The sequence below is a fragment of the Prionailurus bengalensis genome, chromosome E3 (genome assembly GCF_016509475.1).
Source record: "Prionailurus bengalensis isolate Pbe53 chromosome E3, Fcat_Pben_1.1_paternal_pri, whole genome shotgun sequence".
NCBI lineage: Eukaryota > Metazoa > Chordata > Mammalia > Carnivora > Felidae > Prionailurus > Prionailurus bengalensis.
In genome coordinates this window covers 41,361,365-41,379,618 of record NC_057357.1, presented here as the reverse complement: position 1 = coordinate 41,379,618, position 18,254 = coordinate 41,361,365, and the positions used below count along the sequence as shown (strand labels likewise).

At 56.4% G+C, this 18,254-nt stretch overlaps 1 protein-coding gene across 1 annotated transcript in view; it reads left to right on the top strand.

The window, feature by feature from the left end:
• Nucleotides 1-16,651, top strand: part of RAB11FIP3 (RAB11 family interacting protein 3) — an 82,168-nt gene extending 65,517 nt beyond the window's left edge. The window contains exons 6-14 of the mRNA XM_043561140.1: nt 3,710-3,745; nt 7,841-7,934; nt 8,467-8,570; nt 11,449-11,589; nt 13,332-13,413; nt 14,145-14,282; nt 14,538-14,693; nt 14,872-15,012; nt 15,094-16,651. Coding sequence (XP_043417075.1) covers nt 3,710-3,745; nt 7,841-7,934; nt 8,467-8,570; nt 11,449-11,589; nt 13,332-13,413; nt 14,145-14,282; nt 14,538-14,693; nt 14,872-15,012; nt 15,094-15,207 — 1,006 coding nt within the window. The 3' untranslated portion in view covers nt 15,208-16,651. The remainder of the gene's footprint in view (nt 1-3,709; nt 3,746-7,840; nt 7,935-8,466; nt 8,571-11,448; nt 11,590-13,331; nt 13,414-14,144; nt 14,283-14,537; nt 14,694-14,871; nt 15,013-15,093) is intronic.
• Nucleotides 16,652-18,254: the final 1,603 nt, after the last annotated feature.

Below are 18,254 nucleotides of genomic sequence, written 5' to 3'. Positions count from 1 at the left end.
GACTCCCTTCCCATGCTGTGTGTCCTGGGAGAGGGAACCCAAAGTAGGAAAGAGAGTCTGCACCCGGAAGAGATACATGTTTCATTTTACTAAAAGGTTTCTTTAACTGGGAGTCACATGAAAGAGCTTTGGGAAATTTAAAGTGAGATTTGGTCTTTAAAAAAAAAAAACAAATTTGTAACAGCTTTCAGGAGTATATGTTTACATCCAGTGAGCTCTTCCTTGAACTTACTACTTTATGTTGTTGGGTTTTTTTTTTTCCTCTATATGTTGTTTCTTTAAAGTTTTTTTATTTTTTTAAATATATTTTTAAAAACGTTTGTTAGTTTATTGTGAGAGAGAGTGAGCACATGCACTCAAGCAGGAGAGAGACAGAGAGAGGGGGAGAGAGAATCCCAAGCAGGCTCCACACTGCCAGCACAGAGCCCGTGTGGGGCTTCAACCCACAAACCATGAGATCATGACCTGAGCTGAAGTCACGAGTCAGATGCTGAACCGACCGAGCCACCCAAGTGCCCTTAAGATTTTTATTTTTAAGTAATCTCTACACCCAGGGTGCCAACTTTGCTACCCTGTTTTTAAAATAAGCAGCCGGGACCCAGCATGTGTCTGCTGCTCCCTGGCCTTGGTCATCCCCGGTCTGTCCCTCCTCCCCGTCTCCCAGTTCTGGTTTGTGTCAGAGTGTTAGCCTCCCTCTCAGCCATTTGTACCCAGCCCTACTCAGTTTGGAGCTCCAGAAGGAGACCGTTCCTTTTGCTGGATCCCCACAACTTCACACCCTCCAGTTAAAGAAAACATGTTTGAGTAGCTTGCCCATATTGACGTCCATGGAGCATATTGTTGATTTAGGCCCCAGGCCAGCAGAGTTGGTGAGTGACCCACAAAGAGCTCTCACACTGGGCAGGAAGGGATGGTTTGTGCTGGTCAGTGGTGTGGGCTCCCAGGCGGCAATCTCAAGTGGCTGTCTGAAAAAGAGGGGACATGGCTGGTGGGAGGTTACATAAAATGTGGCAGAAGGGCAAGCCATCCTGACAGCTTCAGCCTGTTTAGAGTGGTTTTTTTTTTTTTTTTTAACTTGTTTTTATTTATTGTTGAGACAGAGAGAGACAGAGCATGAATGGGGCAGGGGCAGAGAGAGAGGGAGACACAGAATCGGAAGCAGGCTCCAGGCTCTGAGCCATCAGCCCAGAGCCTGACGCGGGGCTTGAACTCATGGACCGCGAGATCATGACCTGAGCTGAAGTCGGATGCTTAACCGACTGAGCCACCCAGGTGGCCCTAGAGTAGTCTTCTAAAAATTCCTCCTCTGTCTTGAGGAGCCTGCCCCCTTAGGGCCTCAGCCCAGGGCAGCTCAGTCTTCCTGGTGGGTCCCCGTGGCTGAGAGCCCTGCTGTGCTCCTGACCGGCCTCCAGTTCCAGCTCAGGACATCTGATGTCTTCACCCCTTTGTCTTACATTCTGTGCAATACTCACCACACAGACTGCAATCCAGCAAATGCCCAGTTGGGTGGAGAAGATTCTTTGTGGCCAGTCGGAAGCCTCAGAGGGGAGTCTGGGGGGAGGTCCCAGCAGTACCGATGAGAACCTAGCCTTCCAGGGAGACTTGGGGGAACTGTGGCAACTAGGGATTTCAAAGACCCACTGGGCTCTTCCGTAGGGAAAACTAGTCTTCTTTTCTTGTATGTGGTTAGCTGGGTGTTCAGTGCTCCAGGAAGGTCCCTCCACCCGACTGGTAAGGGGTCACCTGTCTTTCCCAAATGGAGACTGCTGTCCTGCTAAGTGGGTTTGAGTACAGGAATGCCATCTCTGTTCTTGAGAGTAAGCATGAAGACGTGTCTCATCTCTCATTTCTGAAGACTTTTGATGCAGAAGTGATCTTTTGCCATGTTGAGAACCTGCCGCATAACGGCCAGGGTCGCCTCTCTTAGGGTCCCCTTTTGAGAGGGGGAGCCTGGGATGTGGCTAAGTGTGGCCGGCAAGTCTAGTGGGGCCTTCTGTCCAGTCTGAGCCATTCCCTGAGAAAGACCCTACCAAGGTGGGTTCATGTGCCATTAAAATAGTTATTCTCATCAAGACACAACTGTCAGGAAAGTTGTCCTGAACACTGAAGTTAAGGAGATCTAAATCTTGCTTGTTGGTTTCCAAGAAATTGTCTCAAAATAAATGTATTTGGTTATGGTTTGTGGATGATGAAAGGTGATTTAGTCCCAACTGTGTTTGGAAGCTTTGATGTCATTTATATTTTCTACCCAGTGAACCTCGGAATGTGCCCACAGTGATCATACTTTCCAGGTACTTACAGCCTGTATGAAAACAATTCATTTTGTAGAAATTAAGAAGAATACTAAGAACAAGTTAAGAGTAATAAGGTCTGTTTACAAATTATAAACCTCAAAACTGGACTGGCAGTGCAGCCCCTGAATAAGTAAACCGAGTCTGTCTTGTCCCATCAGCCTCAGGGAGTCCCCAGGATATTAAGGTGACATATGTGGTGTGAGTCGGGGCCCTGCCAGGAGAGGGGACACACAGGAGTGGGCGTGAGGAGTGTGATGAGTGAGTAGCCCCAAAGGGATGGAGCGATGAGGGCCCCGCGGGAACAGCAGCTGTGAAGAGGCCAGGCGGCGGGTGTCACCCTGACGGCACACCAGTGGAATTTGCTGGGAATTTACCTTCTAGAAGTTGATGGAAATCTGCCCTCTGGCCTGTACCGGAGGCGCTCCATGGCAGAACTGCCCGGGGAGGCGCTGGCCCCTGGGGAAGCTGCCAGGCAGGATCTGGGGTGAGCCCCACCAGTGTCTCTCAGAAGCTAGGTGTAGCCGAGGACACATGGGGACCCTCCCACGAGGGCCCTCTCCAGCACCCTCTGCTGGCAGAGCACGGCAAAGGAAGACTGGGAAAACCGCCCCTATCCTTTTCCACAGAATAAGTGGGGAGGAAGAGTCTGGAAGTGGGCGGCCGTAAATTGGTAACTGACACAGTGTAGGTTTTTCTGCCCGAACTGTGCAGGAATTGCAGGCGTGTCTCGGATGAGCAAGCTGAAGGGAGACGCCATGGGTCTGGTTCCTGGCGTGGGAGACGAGGGTTGTCCTTGTGTTGGAAGAGGGCATGTGTCTTCTCGTGGGCTGAGGCCGGTAGCTTAGCAGTTACATTTGAAAATAAAACTCAGACTTCAGAAATGAGAGGTAAGGTAAGTTTGGCCTTTTTTGCCACCTCAGAGGATTCTGTCAGCCGGACGATGGGTCCCAAGGCGGCAGCGGGAAGGGCTTCCAGATCACCACCCAGGCACATGAGGTCTCAGTGCCTGAGTTAAAGTTCGAGTCCGAACTTTCCTGTCACAAACAGGCTTATGTCACATTTCATGTGGGGCCTCTGATGGCCAAGTGATTGGAGGGTAAGCGTTTGGCACGTGGCACTCGTGCAGCCCACCAGTGGGTGTGGTGCTGGGCTCGGCCTCGGAACTAAGGTCTGGTCACGGCTCCATCTGGGACCTCTGGGAGTGGGAAAACGTGACTTGGCGAGGCCCTGGGACTGTCTCCTGTGTCCCTGAATGTTTTGCTGAGCAGGCCTTTCTGTGTATGGCGCTGGTCTCGGCGGGTGCTGCACGCTTGTGAACATGCCCCATCCCCGTATCTCTTCAGCCTGAATTTCCTGTTTCCTCCCCTTCCTCCCTGTTCTCTGACACGATTTTCCTGTTTATTTTGATTTTGCAGTCCAGCGAAGCGGCTCTCCAGCAGGAAGGTGGCAAGGTAGGAGACCCTTGGTTATTTACAGAGATGTTCAGAAATGTATCATTAATCATAGCTCTTTAAAACGTGTTTAGAAAATAGTATCTTCCAAGATAAGTTTTTAAAACTTTTGATTTTTTTTTTTCAACGTTTATTTATTCTGGGGACAGAGAGAGACAGAGCATGAACAGGGGAGGGGCAGAGAGAGAGGGAGACACAGAATCAGAAACAGGCTCCAGGCTCTGAGCCATCAGCCCAGAGCCTGACGCGGGGCTCGAACTCACGGACCATGAGATCGTGACCTGGCTGAAGTCGGACGCTTAACCGACTGCGCCACCCAGGCGCCCCAAGTTTTTAAAACTTTTGGAAGTCACCTCTCATGGTTTGGGACTGAACATAATTCTTGGGGATGGGTTGTGAAACCAGTTTCCACCGCCACGCCACGATCAGACCCTGGTTTGTGACAGGGAGGTTTGTGCTGAAAGCTTCCGGCATTGTGCCCATCTTACCAAGTCTTCACAGAAATGTCCTCAGGCGGCCCTTGGCATCCCCACGTGTCATGTCTGCTGTAAGGTAGCCCACGGTGTTATCCGCGAGGGTCATGGCGGAACCCTGGTCTGGGTCGGCCTCCTTCAGATGCTCTGCCCTTCACGCCCACGCTGGCTCTCCAAGGTGAGAAGAGGGTGGAGGCGAGCCAAATGCCGAGTTTCTGAAGAACACACTCTTGTGGCCATTTCTCCACCTCCCAGCTTTGGGTCTACCTGTCGGCTTCCTGCGTAAGAGGTGGCAGCACGCACAAGTAACCCTGTGCCCCCCAGGGCTGGCTCACCAGTTTTCACCGGGCTTGTCTGATGCCAGCGTTTCTCACAGGAAACCATGGAATGCTCACTTTCTCCGACAAGTCGCCGCTTCTGGACTCAGTGATGGTTGTGATATTGCCACTTGCCTCACCTTCTCGCCGCACCCCTGCCTCCCCTGCCCAGCTAGGGCCTCTGCCCTCTGCATGGGCACCACGGCTGTGGGCAGTAGCACTGTGGTCCCCGGCCTGCGCTAAGTGTGTGTTTCAGGGCTGGGGTCATGCTGCTCCCTGAACCCGTCTCCCTTCTTTTGTCTACATGTTTTTTGTTCGGCACATCTTGTTGCTTCTTGAGAAAAGAGGTGTCCAGGAGATACATTTTTGAGACCTTGCTGGATACTTGACTCCCGTGTGTGACTTCATACAGAATTTGAGGTTGGGAGCCCCTCCTCTGAGGAGCTGTGCACATACCGCCCAGTACCTCCCAGCGCTAGGGCTGCTGCCAGGGCCCTGAGGCTTTCACGTTTTCTTCGCAGCTTTCTCCCTGGAAGCTGAATTTTCAGGTGTTTTCTCTATCCCTGAAGTTTAGAAACTTTGTGAGAAGTCTCATGAGTCCTTCCTATTAATTATGCTGGACAGAATGACAGACAGACCGTTTAGGTCTGGGAGTCTCCACCCCTTGGTCCCGTGGACCTTTCTTAGGCTGTTGGATAGCTTCATCCATCCCCCATCCTCCCTCTGGAACCTCCTTGCTGCCCTGTGTGCCTCTGCTCTGGTTCCTCCTGTGACAGCCACAGCGTTTTCTCCGTGTCTCTTCCCCACGTCCTGGTCCGGGCCATCTTTCTAGAGACTTTTCCCTCACAACTGGGGCTGCTTCTGTCCGTGCTGCTGTGGTTGCTTACAGCTGGCAGGTGCCTCTGGCCCATGTGTGGTGTGGATAGGCCTCGGGCCGGCTGGTGTCCCGGGGCGGGGGGATCTGTGCGGCTCTCCTCCCGTGTGTGCGGCTCTCCTCCTCTGTAAGGGTGTGGTTTGGAGCCACTCCTGTGTGGTCTCAGGTGCTGGGCCTCCCTGGGTTCTCCAGAGCGACGTGCTGGCTGCCAGCCCCTCCCTGGCTGGCCGCAGCCCGCCTACCCACTTCCAGCGTGGGCACCTTTTCTCTGGTACGGCCTAGTCTCTTCTTTGCCCTTGGCATGGGAACCTCCTGTGTTTCTTTTTCTAGTGTCTTAGGGGGTTAGTGGAAGCAGAGGTGAAGGTTGTCAACCCTTTTCTGCACTTGTTCTCACCAACCCCCTTGTAGAGGAGCATCGAGACTCCAGGGAACATAACGTGTAGTCCAAACTACACGTTTGTTACAAGTTTGGCATTGCTTTCCTCCTCCCCACCATGTTCCACCCCAGACGGCCTACAGATGGTGACAGGAAAGAAGGTAAAAGCTGTCCCCCCAGCCTCCTGCATCCAGGATGTGGACAGGCCCTGGGGTTCCTGGGCCCGTGCTACCTCAGCTCTTAGTCTCTCTCTGCCTGCTCCTTTGAAATACCCTCTGAGAATTTGATCTTTCCTTCACAGATACCATTTGGTATGAAAAAGTCTAGTCTGCGACTGTTTATAGTTTGGTTCACAAACAGCATATTTACAGTCTACACACGCAGACGCACACACACAGTTTTAATCTGCCATTTTACGCTTCAAACCACCACTAGAATTCTAAGGAAAACTCAGTCACAGGTGCTTTCGCTGTTCACATTGTCTCAACCCTTTGCATGTGGCACTGGACCGTGTGGTTTGGAACCTCCAGCTCTGGCCTCTGAGACCTGGCTGTGTGCCTGGCCTAGATGGAAGTGGTTCTGGGGTCAGTGTGTGTACAAGGACCCGGAGGAACCCGCACATAGCACAGCCGACCTCAGGACGGGGCAGCACCAGCGGGATGGCCATAGGGCTGACGGCTGCCATGCACAGAAGGCACCCTTGGGGTGCATCAGGCATCTCCCACAGCCCCCTCTCCTGTGGGTCTCCTGCGTGGTGGTGGATTTAGATAAACAAGGCCTAAAGGGGCCACACGGTGAGGCCACATATTAGGAACCCATGTTGGGGCCAAAGTCATGGAGGGGTATTTAAACACAGCAGTTGGACAAAAACAGGATGGCCCTTGGGGTTTAGCACCCTTCAGGGAATCCGATGAAATCCACAGAAAGGTGCTCAGTGTCCCACCCAGGACACCTCCGATGGACTTCCGATCCCCAGGGGTGAAGATGTCCTCCTTTTTTGTTCCCCTTAGAACATATCTGGAAAAAGATTTAAGGACTGTATCAGCTCAGTCAATGCTAAAAACGAAATAGAATTTCATGCCTTTGATAACGTAGAAATCTTCAGTGTAGTTTTTAATAGCATTTTATTGAATTCTTATCCTGTGTTGTGTCCTTAAAAGGAGCTGTTTATTTATACAGCCTCACTTACACCTCATAATAGCTCGTGATCCCCATTTTATAGGAGAGTAAGGCTCAGAGAGGTGAGTGGCTTTCTCAAGGCCACACAGCTCTGAGCATCAGGCTACTGAGTTTGGAGCCTGGGTCAGCGTGGGTAGACTTGCTGCCAGGACTCTGTGCAAATGGTCTGAGAGTTTTAAGTGCAGGTAAATTAAGCTGATACAGTGTCACCATAGCCAGTGAGACTGCCTCTGGGGTGACTGTGAACATAGTTTGCTGAGCACCTGCTAGGGCGCCAGTGGCTGGGGAACGAAGGAGGGGCTCTGAGGGTACTGAGGGCGCTTCTGCAGGTCCACCTGGCGTGGTCCACAGTGCGGGGCTGTGGCCGCAGGGGTGCTTGCGTCTGCACGTCTTCCCAAGCTTGACCCTAGGACAAACTCCAGGTGTGGCCTTGAAAGAGATCCCTGGTCTCTTGCTGTTACTGCCACTTAAGGAGTGTGTTTGAAAACCAGGTAGCAAGAGTGCATGTGGGTGATGCCGCATGCAGAAGGTATGATCCTGAATTAATGTTTCACGGGCCTGTGGCCGAGAGGAGATTAGTTCATATCAGAGAGAGGAATGAAGTCGTGTTTTATTACCCGAGGACAAAGTACCCTCATCCATTAGCTTCCCAGGAAGGCGGCCAGGACATCAGGTTCCAAAGAGCAACGGGGCTATCCTGTGGCCCTTAGGTGGCTGTGTCCTGCCGGGACCCCCTTTGGTGGAAGCCTGGGCCCGTGGTGCTGGCTTCTGGTGTTCAGCCCAACAGATGCTCATGTTTATAGAGCTAGTGACTTTTCCTTGCTGTGCTCTGCTGAAGGACCTTTTCTGGACTGGGCTATTGTTTCTTCTCCACAGGTACCTGCACCAGTCAGGGGCCCTGACCGTGGAGGCCCTACAGGACTCTGCCCCAGACCCTGTGGAGGGCATGGAAGAGGACATTGCTGATAAGGTAGGCCCTGGACCACCTGCAGATGGCACAGCCAGGTCTGAGGACATGCGACGGTGCTGCCGCCTTGGGATGCAGGCCATGCTGGGGTGGGGGGTGCCAGCCTCATCAGAGGCCCCAGTGACTGTGCAGTGGAAGGAGCGTTTCCCGTTGTGCATGGAGAGGCCGGTTGTCAGCCGTATCTGTCTGTGGGCCCATCTGGCTGCACCGACGTGCAGGGACTCTGTTCCCCTGACTCCTGGAGGCAGAATCTGGGGGTGCTCGAGGTTTCAGGGTGGTGACCACAGAGCCAGACGACGTGTGGAGTCAGAGTTCCCAGAGAGTCCGTGTGGGGGGTTCCTTGGGGCAGGACAGCCATGCTGTGGAAGCGACCCCAAGTTTCTCAAGGGCCAGCTCAGCCAGAAATGAGGAGGAGTGGCACAATACCCGCAGCTCTTCCCGGGTCCCTGCTTGCTTCCTCCGTGAGCTGGACGGAGCCCGGTCCCACCCAGTGGACACTGCCTCCTGATTCTGAAGCCCCTATGTCACTCCCGAGGTCGTCTTCCTGGAGAAACGGGTGTCGGAGCTGGAGAAGGACACGGCTGCCAGCGGGGAGCAGCACAGCCGGCTGCGGCAGGAGAACCTCCAGCTCGTGCACAGGTGAGGAAGGCGTCCGTGGCCCTGGCTGCCTGTTCGCGTGTGACCCCGCAACCCCCTTGCTGCCACGATGTGGCTCACACATGGAAGTGCCCCTCCACCAGCCACCGGGAGCCAGGTCAGGGGATGGTGCCAGCGGCCTCCCGAGCGCGGTTCCCACTTAGTGCTGCCCCCGCCCCCGGCGTGTGTCCGGCCCCAGGGGAGACCAAAGGGAGGCACCAGCTCACGTCTCAGAAGTATGGCGGCCAGCACCCAAGCTGCCTGCGCAGAGTGTCCAGGAGAGGCTGGCAGAGGCGGAGGTCACATGTGGAGAGTCATGGAACTCTCTGGTAGGGTCCCCGATGTGTGTCCCTGTTTCCGAGAACCTGTCCTGGCCCAGATATGCCTGGAGATGGGCTTGCTGCTCTGTGACTGTTGCTGTGCTTGGTACACCCGTATCGTCCCCTCTACCGTGTCCTGTGAGGCAGATGCCACCTAATGTGCCATCTCGCAGGCGAGGACACTGAGGCACAGGCCATTGTCAGAGCCAGCCAGTGGGGCCAGGAAGGGTAGGGGCTCCAGAGCTCCTGCACTGGGGAGCTGGACCCATCCTGGAGCACGCGGGCTCTTGCAGGGACGGGAGGAGAGTGGGAGCCACCGGCAGACGGGATGGACAGTCTGGCTCAGCTGGGCATCCATGCTGACCTCCCCCACCGTTGTTTTGTCTGCATTTTGGAACCACTCCTGCCATGTAGCCTCACACCCAGTATAAGGGAAGACGTGTCTCCTGCAGCATATGAGTTTGGCTCAGGAGCGTCAGCTTCCTGGGCTGTGCCTGCATGCAGCTGGGTGTCACGGGGACACAAACAGCATTGTGGGGACGAGACAGTGTGGGGAAGCCCTGGAGGCGGGGGGAAGGCTGGAGGCTCTGTCCTCACTGGGCGGCCTGGACCTGGGCCCGGGCCTGAGCCTGGCTCTGCCACACATTCTGTGATCTCAGGCTCCTCTGAGTAGGTGTTGTGAGTGCTCCCGATGGCAGGACACAGGCCCACGTGCACTCACGGCTCCAGGGGATGCTCGGCCCCTGCCGTGATATGTTCATCCTGGAAGGCACTGACCTTCCCCACCCGTCCTCCGGTCTCCGCTTTGGATGCTGAGAATTAGGACGAGTCGTGTTACTGCACACATACTCCGTATGTCACTTTAACAGTAGAAATAGGTTCCCTGTGTAGTCGAGGGCCTGGGCTAGGCAGCTGCACGCCCTCCAGGCTCTCACTGGAGGGTCTGCCCGTGGCCTTGCTGCAGAGCTGGGTGGGGTCGGCACACTCGTGGAGGGGCTTGGTTCCAGTGCTGCACAGAGCATCTGCCACATCTCTGGAGGCGCGTGTTCTCCCTCCTTGTTCACGTCCAGAGGGACGTGGATGGGCCACCGCACTCATTTCTCAAGCTGACCGGTGAGGCTTCATTTGATCTGATGACACTTATCAGTTATCCACGTATGGAGTGGAAAGTCCACGTGCTGTGCCCCGGGGCTTGCCACGTCCAAACCTGTGGTATTTCTTTAGGTGTTGCCTGAGCTCTCCTAAAAACAGCATGCTTCTGCTGCCTTTCCCGCCGTCCCAGCGACCCCACCCCACGCAGGTTCTGGTCCTCAGCTTCGTACTTTCTGCATCACCACCCCGGATGATCACCTGGGGCGGGCGGAGAGAAGCAGGTTCTGTGAGGCCTCATGTGTCTGCAACGTCTGTGTCCTCTGCCAGTGTGACTGGGTCTGGAGTTGTTCCAAAGCAGGGGTCCCCGGGACCTGGCAGGCAGGCTCTGGGCCTTCTGACCACACTGTGACTGCAAGCCTGGCGCTCCTGTTCTTCCTGCCCTCTGTGGGGTCTGAGTTCTCTGCCTGGATGCCGGAAGGGTCTCGTTTCCTGTGCTGGCACGTGGTTTCCAACCTTTAAATCTGGAAGCTGTGCCTCCGCTTTGGGAAGGTTTCTAGAATTATTTCTCTGCACGGCTTGTTCCATTTTCTTATTTGTCTGAACTTGTGTTAATCTAACGTTAGACCTTCTGGACTTTCTCATTTTCTGTACTTTTCTATTCTCTTTGTCATTTCCGTCTTTTAAAATTCTAATATCCTTGTTTTTCTTCTTCAGCTCTCCTGTTGAATTTAAAATTTTTTCTTCTCATGTTTTTAATTTCTGAGAATCACTTTGTAAATTCCCTTCTGGTGTCCTGTTCCTGTTTCCTGGAAGCAGTGTCTTTGCTCTGAGGCCTGGGTTACAGGGCTTTCTCCTGCATGAGGTCCTTTTTCTCTGTTTGCTTTGGCCACTTTGTGTCAACACCTCTCCCATGGTGTCTGGTGATCTTGGGTTCTCCGTTCACTCTTACATGTGAGGCACCCCAAGGAGGTTGAGAAGCCCTGTGTGCATCGACAGCTTGTGGATGTGGGCTCCATGGGCAGGGCCCCGAGCCCTTCTCTCTGGGATGGGCATTCCCTGCTTCCTGCACGTGGGCGTGGTGGTCTGGGAAGGTGCCGGGGTCAGGGCCCCCATGTGCACGTTTCCTTTGTCTCAGGTTACTGCTAACACCCACCCGTGCCTCTCCCATGGGTGACCTGGGTGCTCAGCCTATAGTGTCCGTGCAGGGTGCTCCCGGGTGCGGACACCTGGTGGGCTTGTGCCCCTGGGAGGGTCTCCTGGCCACACGCCGAGCAAGCTTCCTGAGAGCGCTGGAGACCGTCCCTGCTGTCACAACTTTGCCACCATCTCGAGGCCCTGGGTGCGGGCATGGGAGGCCGAGGCTGTCTGGGGGATACGACCCCTCCTTCAGAACCATCCTTGACCAGAGCTGTTGGGGGGTGGGGTCGTCTCTCTTTCTCTGCTGCCCCTCCTTCCCTTCGCCTTCACAGAGCCAATGCCCTTGAGGAGCAGCTGAAGGAGCAGGAGCTGAGAGCCTGTGAGATGGCGCTGGAGGAGGCGCGGAGGCACCGGGAGCTCGTGTGCAGGATGGAGCGGGAGCGCAGCATCGAGGTGGAGAGCCTGCAGGCCAGGTGGGGCGTGCAGCCCCGGTGGCTGCCCCTCCCAGCACATCCGGTGTCTTAGAATAAAGCCGATGTTAGAGAAAGGGAAAGCCCGCGCGAGGAAAGCTGTAAAAGTGCTCAGTGTCACAATTCAAAGACTGACCCTACGTGGATGTCCTTCTGAGTCCGTCTCTAGTTGGGGTTCTCCTAGTCAGAACGCCAGGCCTCTTGCAGACAACTTGACGCAGTGCCTTTGTGCTGCTCCGGAGGTAGGAACCTTTGAAGAGTCAGGAAAAGTGGGGAAAACAGCGTGGGTTTGCACGCCCTGCATGAGACAGCCTGTCAAGGCCTGGGAGCAGCAGCAGCCACCACGCGGGGTGTAGGCCGGACATGCGGCACACGCGTATGGTTGTCTCTGTGAGCGGGGGTCTTACAGCGTTGGGGAGAGAGAGCCCGCGTGTCCGTCAGTGGAGAAATGCTTGAACCGGCCGTCTGAGAGCTCCCCAGAGGTCCTCCCCAAGGTCAGAGAGGGCGAGGGCATCTGATGGCTCATTTCATAGCTGAGCCGGAGCCACTTCCCGAATTCGGGACACAGTAGGTGTAACTAGATGAGCGGGTTTCCAGGCTCTGCAGCCCGAGTATCCCTCCCCGACTCCTAATGCTGGGGTGCATTGGACTTTACTGGAGAAGAGCTCCTGTGCATTTTTAAGAGTAGGGGTGCAGGAGGGGCTGCGTGCAGGGCTGTGCCAGCCACCTGGACACGAGGCCCCCTGGCATGTAGACACAGTGGGGTGCTGCTCTGGGTTCAGCCAGGCCCAGATTCCGGCTTCCAGAGGACAGAGAAGGGACGGGAAAATGCACCTGACACAGGACACACCCGGAAACACACCTTCACCAGGCGATCGAGGTCAGCACACCTGTGGGGAGTCGTGAGGACTCAGACACCCGATCTGGTGACGAGAAGGGCACCTCCCCCCCAATGACCTGTCTCATCACGAGAAACACCAGATCAATCCAGCGTGAGGGACACTACTATATAAGTGACCAGAACTGCTCAGAACTGTCAAGGCCACGAAGAGTCAGGAAAGGCCGGGAGACTGCCACAGACCCCAGGGGACAAAGCAGACGAGGCAGTGTGTGCAGTGTGGCCCAGAGACTGGAGGGCACGATTGGGAGATGACATGAAGTCCATGGTTTGATGACTAGTATACCCCGCAGGGCTGTGGTAAAGGCACCACGTGACCACATGACGGGCAGATGCCATGCAGGAAGCAGTACCGGCCAGGCCCACAGGGACTCCACGCCATGTCTGCAACTTTCCTGTAAACCCCAAAGTATCCCCAACCCCAAGGGTATTTTTTTTAATGTTTGTTTAATTTTGAGAGAGAGAGAGAGAGAGGCAGAGCACAAGTGGGGGAGGGGCAGAGAGAGGGGGAGACACAGAATCAGAAGCAGGCTCCAGGCTCTGAGCTGTCAGCACAGAGCCAGACATGGGAGCTTGAACTCGTGAACTGTGAGATGATGACCCAAATTCGGGTGCTCCACCGACTGAGCCCCTGAAGTGCTCCCCCCAAGTGTATTTAATAACTATCCCAGCGTAAGGGAAAGCTTGGGCCCAGAGCACTTGAGTGGTACGTAGGGTCGGAGCATCTGAGGAGGCCTCTGTGGCTCCCTAGGCAGCTCCTGGCAGGGCTGCCAAGACACTGGGTCTCCCTTGCCCCAAGGAGCCACGTTTCCTGGGTTGAAGTCCCAGCTTTGTTCTTGTGTCCCAGGCTGCAGCAGCTAGATGAGGAGAACGGAGAGCTAAGGTCCTGCACGCCGTGTCTGAAGGCCAACATTGAGCGCTTGGAGGAGGTGAGCGGTCAGTGGGGAGCACAGAGTGGGTGGAGGCCAGGCCGGCTCACGGGCCTGCCACCCTCTGCACCTCATGGGTCCTCTGAAGCGAGGGAGCCACACGGCCAGCCACGGGGTGTGACCAGAGGCCAGGAAGCTATGCTGCTCCGTAGCGCAAGCTGTTACCCGGGGCCCACCGGCCCCATATGGTGAGGACAAGGACAGCTCGGTCCCTGCCTGGCTTCCCAGCTTTCTCACGGATCCAAGAGTTCAGTTTAGATTAACCCGTGGTCCGAATCCAGGGATGATGTCCTCCAGGGGCTGACTGCAGCTGGACCCCTCGTGCCCTGTCCTGCAGCTGTTCACTCGAGAAGCCTCTCCTCCCCTCCTCTCCCCTCCCGGTCACATGTCCCCTGGGAAGCTCCGAACCCGGAGAACATCTAAGACCACCTGGGCTCTGACTCCCCTGAACTATTCCCTCTGGGCAGCCGTGGGTCCGATCCTGCTCTTGCATGGATCCTTTCTGCCCTGCCTCGCCTGAGGAACAGTGTCTGTGGCCTGTGCAGACACCCTGCGCCAAGAGCACCCCAGGCGCACCTGCAGGCGCGGTGCTTGGGGTCAGCACTGCCCCAGGAGCACCATGCCCGGGTGATGGGATGGCTGAGACACAGCCATTGTGGGCTGAGCCCGGGGGCCACGGAAGACTCGGGAAAGCTGTGTGGTTGGGGCAGCAGGCAGGCTTATTTCCACAGGAGAAGCAGAAGTTGCTGGATGAGATGGAAGAGTTATCCCTGCGGCTCAGTGATGAGCAGGAGAACAGGAGGAAGCTGGGGGACAGGCTGAGCCACGAGAGGCACCAGTTCCAGAGGGACAAGGAGGCAACCCAGGAGGTGAGCGTGGCACCTGGTAGGGGTGGGACCTGCGTCCCTGCGTGGGGTCCGTGCCTGTGCCCTCCACATCCTGAGACCTGCAGCTGGCGGCCATGTGGTGCTGGGCGTGAGGTGGTGTTTGGGAAGCGTGGCTGGCATTGTCCTCCCACTCGGACGTGGCGCTCGGACTGACCCAGAGGTTCTGAAGCTGAGGGCTGAGCTGGCACTTGCTGCCTCGGGTGCCTGAAGGCCTGTTCACCCTGTGGTTGCCTGCAGTTGATCGAGGACCTGCGCAAGCAGCTGGAGCACCTGCAGCTCTTCAAGCTGGAGGCCGAGCAGAGGAGGGGCCGGGGCAGCAGCACGGGTCTGCAGGAGTACAACAGCCGCACCCGCGAGAGCGAGCTGGAGCAGGAGGTCCGCAGGTTGAAGCAGGTGCGGGCAGCCACACCCCTGTATCCCTGCAGAAGCTTCCAGGAGCCCAGCATGGGGCAGGGGGCACGCAGGGAGCTGGTGCCCGAGCCAGAGGCCGTTCCAGCCACTCCCCGTATGGGCTCAGCCACTAGCGGGGGCCCCCCGCCCCGGGAGTGACCCTGTCGTGTCCCCTATTCAGGATAACCGTAACCTGAAGGAGCAGAATGATGAGCTCAATGGGCAGATCATCAACCTGAGCATCCAGGGTGCCAAGAACCTCTTCTCCACATCCTTCTCAGAGTCCCTGGCTGCGGAAATCAGCTCCGTTTCCCGAGATGAGGTAAGGCCCATCCAGGCCCGGCCACTGGGATGTGCCACAGTCTGTGCACCAACCCAGCACTGACCGCTGTTCTTCCCACAGCTCATGGATGCGATTCAGAAGCAGGAGGAGATCAACTTCCGCCTGCAGGACTACATTGACCGGATCATCGTGGCCATCATGGAGACCAACCCATCCATCCTGGAGGTCAAGTAGAGGCAAGAAGGCCCAGCTCGGTGGGCCCAGGACCCCACCCGCACCCAGGAGATGGCCACGGCGCACACACAGCCGAGACAAGTGGCTGGGCTGGGGTGCATAGAAGGGTCTGCACAGGGAAGAGGAACAGGAGCTCCGGGGCCAGGGCCCACGCAGGAGAGGGTGGGGCTGGGCCTGCTCTCTGCAGAGATGTGAGGAGCACGGCTCAGGCTCAGGCGAACCCCTCTGCGAGTTCCCTCTCATGTGGCACACCTCTCTGCTGCCCTTCTTGTCAGGGAAGAAAGGAAGGACACGTCCCCACCGGGACACTGCCATCTGCATCTGCTCAGGGGCCCTCACCTGGATGGCACAGAGGCCCCAGGACCCTCTCACCAGACGTGGTGGCTTGAGAAGGACTGCCAGGCAAGGTGGTGCACATCAGGCTCTGGCCGGGAGCTGCAGGACCCCGGCTTTCCTGGGGCTGTGACTCTTGAGCTGCTCCGCGCAGCCACCCATCCAGAGAGGGCACCACAGTCCAGCTTCAGACCCAGGGGCTCTGCAGCTGGCCACGCAGCTGTCCCCATGCCCCAAATCCTTGCTGCGGTAACGGGGCTGGGGCCGAGCCTCTGCTCCAAAATCAGGACTTGAGAGTCCCACCACATGGAGCATGCTCCCTGCACAGGGTGGGTCTCAGGGCCCCTCTGACTCCAGGTGTGGCAGCATCGTGGTGAGAAACTGCTTCCCCATGGGTGTGGTCCCTGGCCTCCTGGAGCCCTCCCCTCCCTGAGCACGTCTCAGCTGCTCTGGGTGAAGTCCCGGTCTCTCAGGCCAGAGTCCACATGTCTGGCACCACGTTTCCTCTGGGAGTTTGAAGTCGCTGAAGTGGCCATCCTTCCCCGAGCTGCATTTTGGAGGAGGCTGGGTGGTGCGGGTTCTCTAAGTACATAGATCCGGAGCAGAGAGCAAGGCCCTCCTGGCAGCTTGTGGGTTCCTTCAAGGAAGCCATTGCCTGGCTCTGTGCCACCACCGCCAGGCACTGCACCACCATGGGGGCTGCTGGGCCTGCCCCACCCTGCGCCTGAGCACTGTCCAGGAGCCTCTGGATGCTCCACGTGGGTCAAGACCCCACACACAGACTGGCCACTGCTGCGTGCAAGTGCGTATGTGAGGGCGTGTGTGTGTGTGTGTGCGTGTGTGTGTGCGCGTTGCCCTGTGTCCCTCCATCCTCTGTGTGGCCCACCTTCTACACTAAGATTTAAGATGTTGCCTCGTATTGTACATTTTGGGGAAAGCCTTGGGTGTAAATCAGTGTAAACTTGGAGGAGAGATTTTTCTATCATGTAGAGTAGGTATTTTTTATAGATTGAAGGTTGATCAATTTTTTAATACTTCCAAGAGAGAAAACTATCTGTGTATACACATGAAATATATATATATATGTATGATAATAAATACTGGAACTCTGCTTTCCGTGCCCAGCCCTGCCCCCATGACACAGACTTGGATCTGTTTCTGTCCATCTCCCAACGGTACCGTAGCTGTAAATATGAGTTGCAGGGAGATGTTTCATGCACACACCCAGGTGTGGACTTGCACAGTGACCCTCTTTCATTCCCCTTGAGAAAGACTTTTCAGGCAGAGCATTGGTGACCTGGATACTAGAGGGCAAGGCCAGGACGCTCTCACCGAAGATTAAAGCTGTCTATACCCACTGAGGCCGGCTTCTTCCTCCGTGGGGTCTGAGGGCTGGGTGGGGGTGCCATGGGCCCCGCCTGGTCCCCCAATGTATTTGGGGGTTGGAGGCTTTGTGCCACGTGAGCTCAGACAGCAGGAGACCTTCTGGTCAAGCTGGCCCTTCCTGGAGGCCCCAGGGTTGCACCTCCAGTCTGGACCCCCAGCGGAGCTCAGCCAGGGTCCCTCTTGGGGCGGGGCCATGTGATGGGGCTTTGGGAGCCATGGGTGTTCATGGGAGGACACAGCCCGAGTATAAGCTGGGCTGAGGGGTTGCATCGCAGATCTGGGGCTCCTCAGTGTCCCATGGGACATGTAATTGGATAAAGAACAGGCCGGGGGGGGGGGGGGGGCGGTTGGGTCACGCAGTATACCCAAACTGAAAGCACAGGGGAAGCACAGGTCCCGACAGGATTTGGCTTGAATATCAGAAAGAAGGTCAGGCTGGGTGTCCAGGCTGAGGAGGAGAGCTCAAGTGCCACTGTAGTCGGGGAGGACAGTGAGAAGGTTCTATGGGCAAGTGACTAAATCTAATTTGAAGTGGGGGTTGTTGGCCAAACCCCCCCGACTCGATTCCCCAGCCCAGGTATCCACAGGAGCGGCAAACCGTGCATTTACCACATCCCTCGCACTAAGCTACCTGCATGCCAGTCACAAAACTGAAAGACAGGTCCAGGGAAGACCAAAGACCCCACCCCCAACCACCCAGCAAGGCACCAAACGGGCTTGAACCCAGGTGTGCTGGCCCACCGGGCCAATAACCTGAGGGCCATGGGGAGGGGACATGGTCTGGCCTGTGGTGAGCAGGGGCCCCAGGACTCCTCCCCAGCTGGGGCTGCAGCAGCCGGACTCCAAAGGGTCACCAGGGTCAGGCCTGGGAGCCCTGAATCCTGTGTGGGTGGCAGTGAGGACACAGACTGTCATCCTGCACGTGGCCCACTTGCCCCTGGTCCAGCATGTGCATACCACCACTGAGGGTCCCTGTGCCCGAATCCCGCTAGAATCTCCATTCCGTGAAGGTCTTTGGGTATGTCGTCTACTGCTGTGTCCCAAAGCCAAGAACAGCATGGGCACACGTGGGATCTGCACAGGGATGCTTGAGCCAACGCCTCCCACCGATACACAGGGTTCTTTGTGTTCGGCCCTTCCCAACCCTTCTCCAGCAACCTCCCCTTACCTTGGACACATAGCTACTCCACAGTCCTGAAAACTCCTGAGGCCCGCTTGTAGTGACTGGGCTTCCTCCCCCTTGACAACAGGCCCTGGCCCCTTGCTGGGAAGGGCAGGAATGCTCCTGTCTCCTTAACCGCTCCCACCCCCCCACCGCCCCTGGTGGA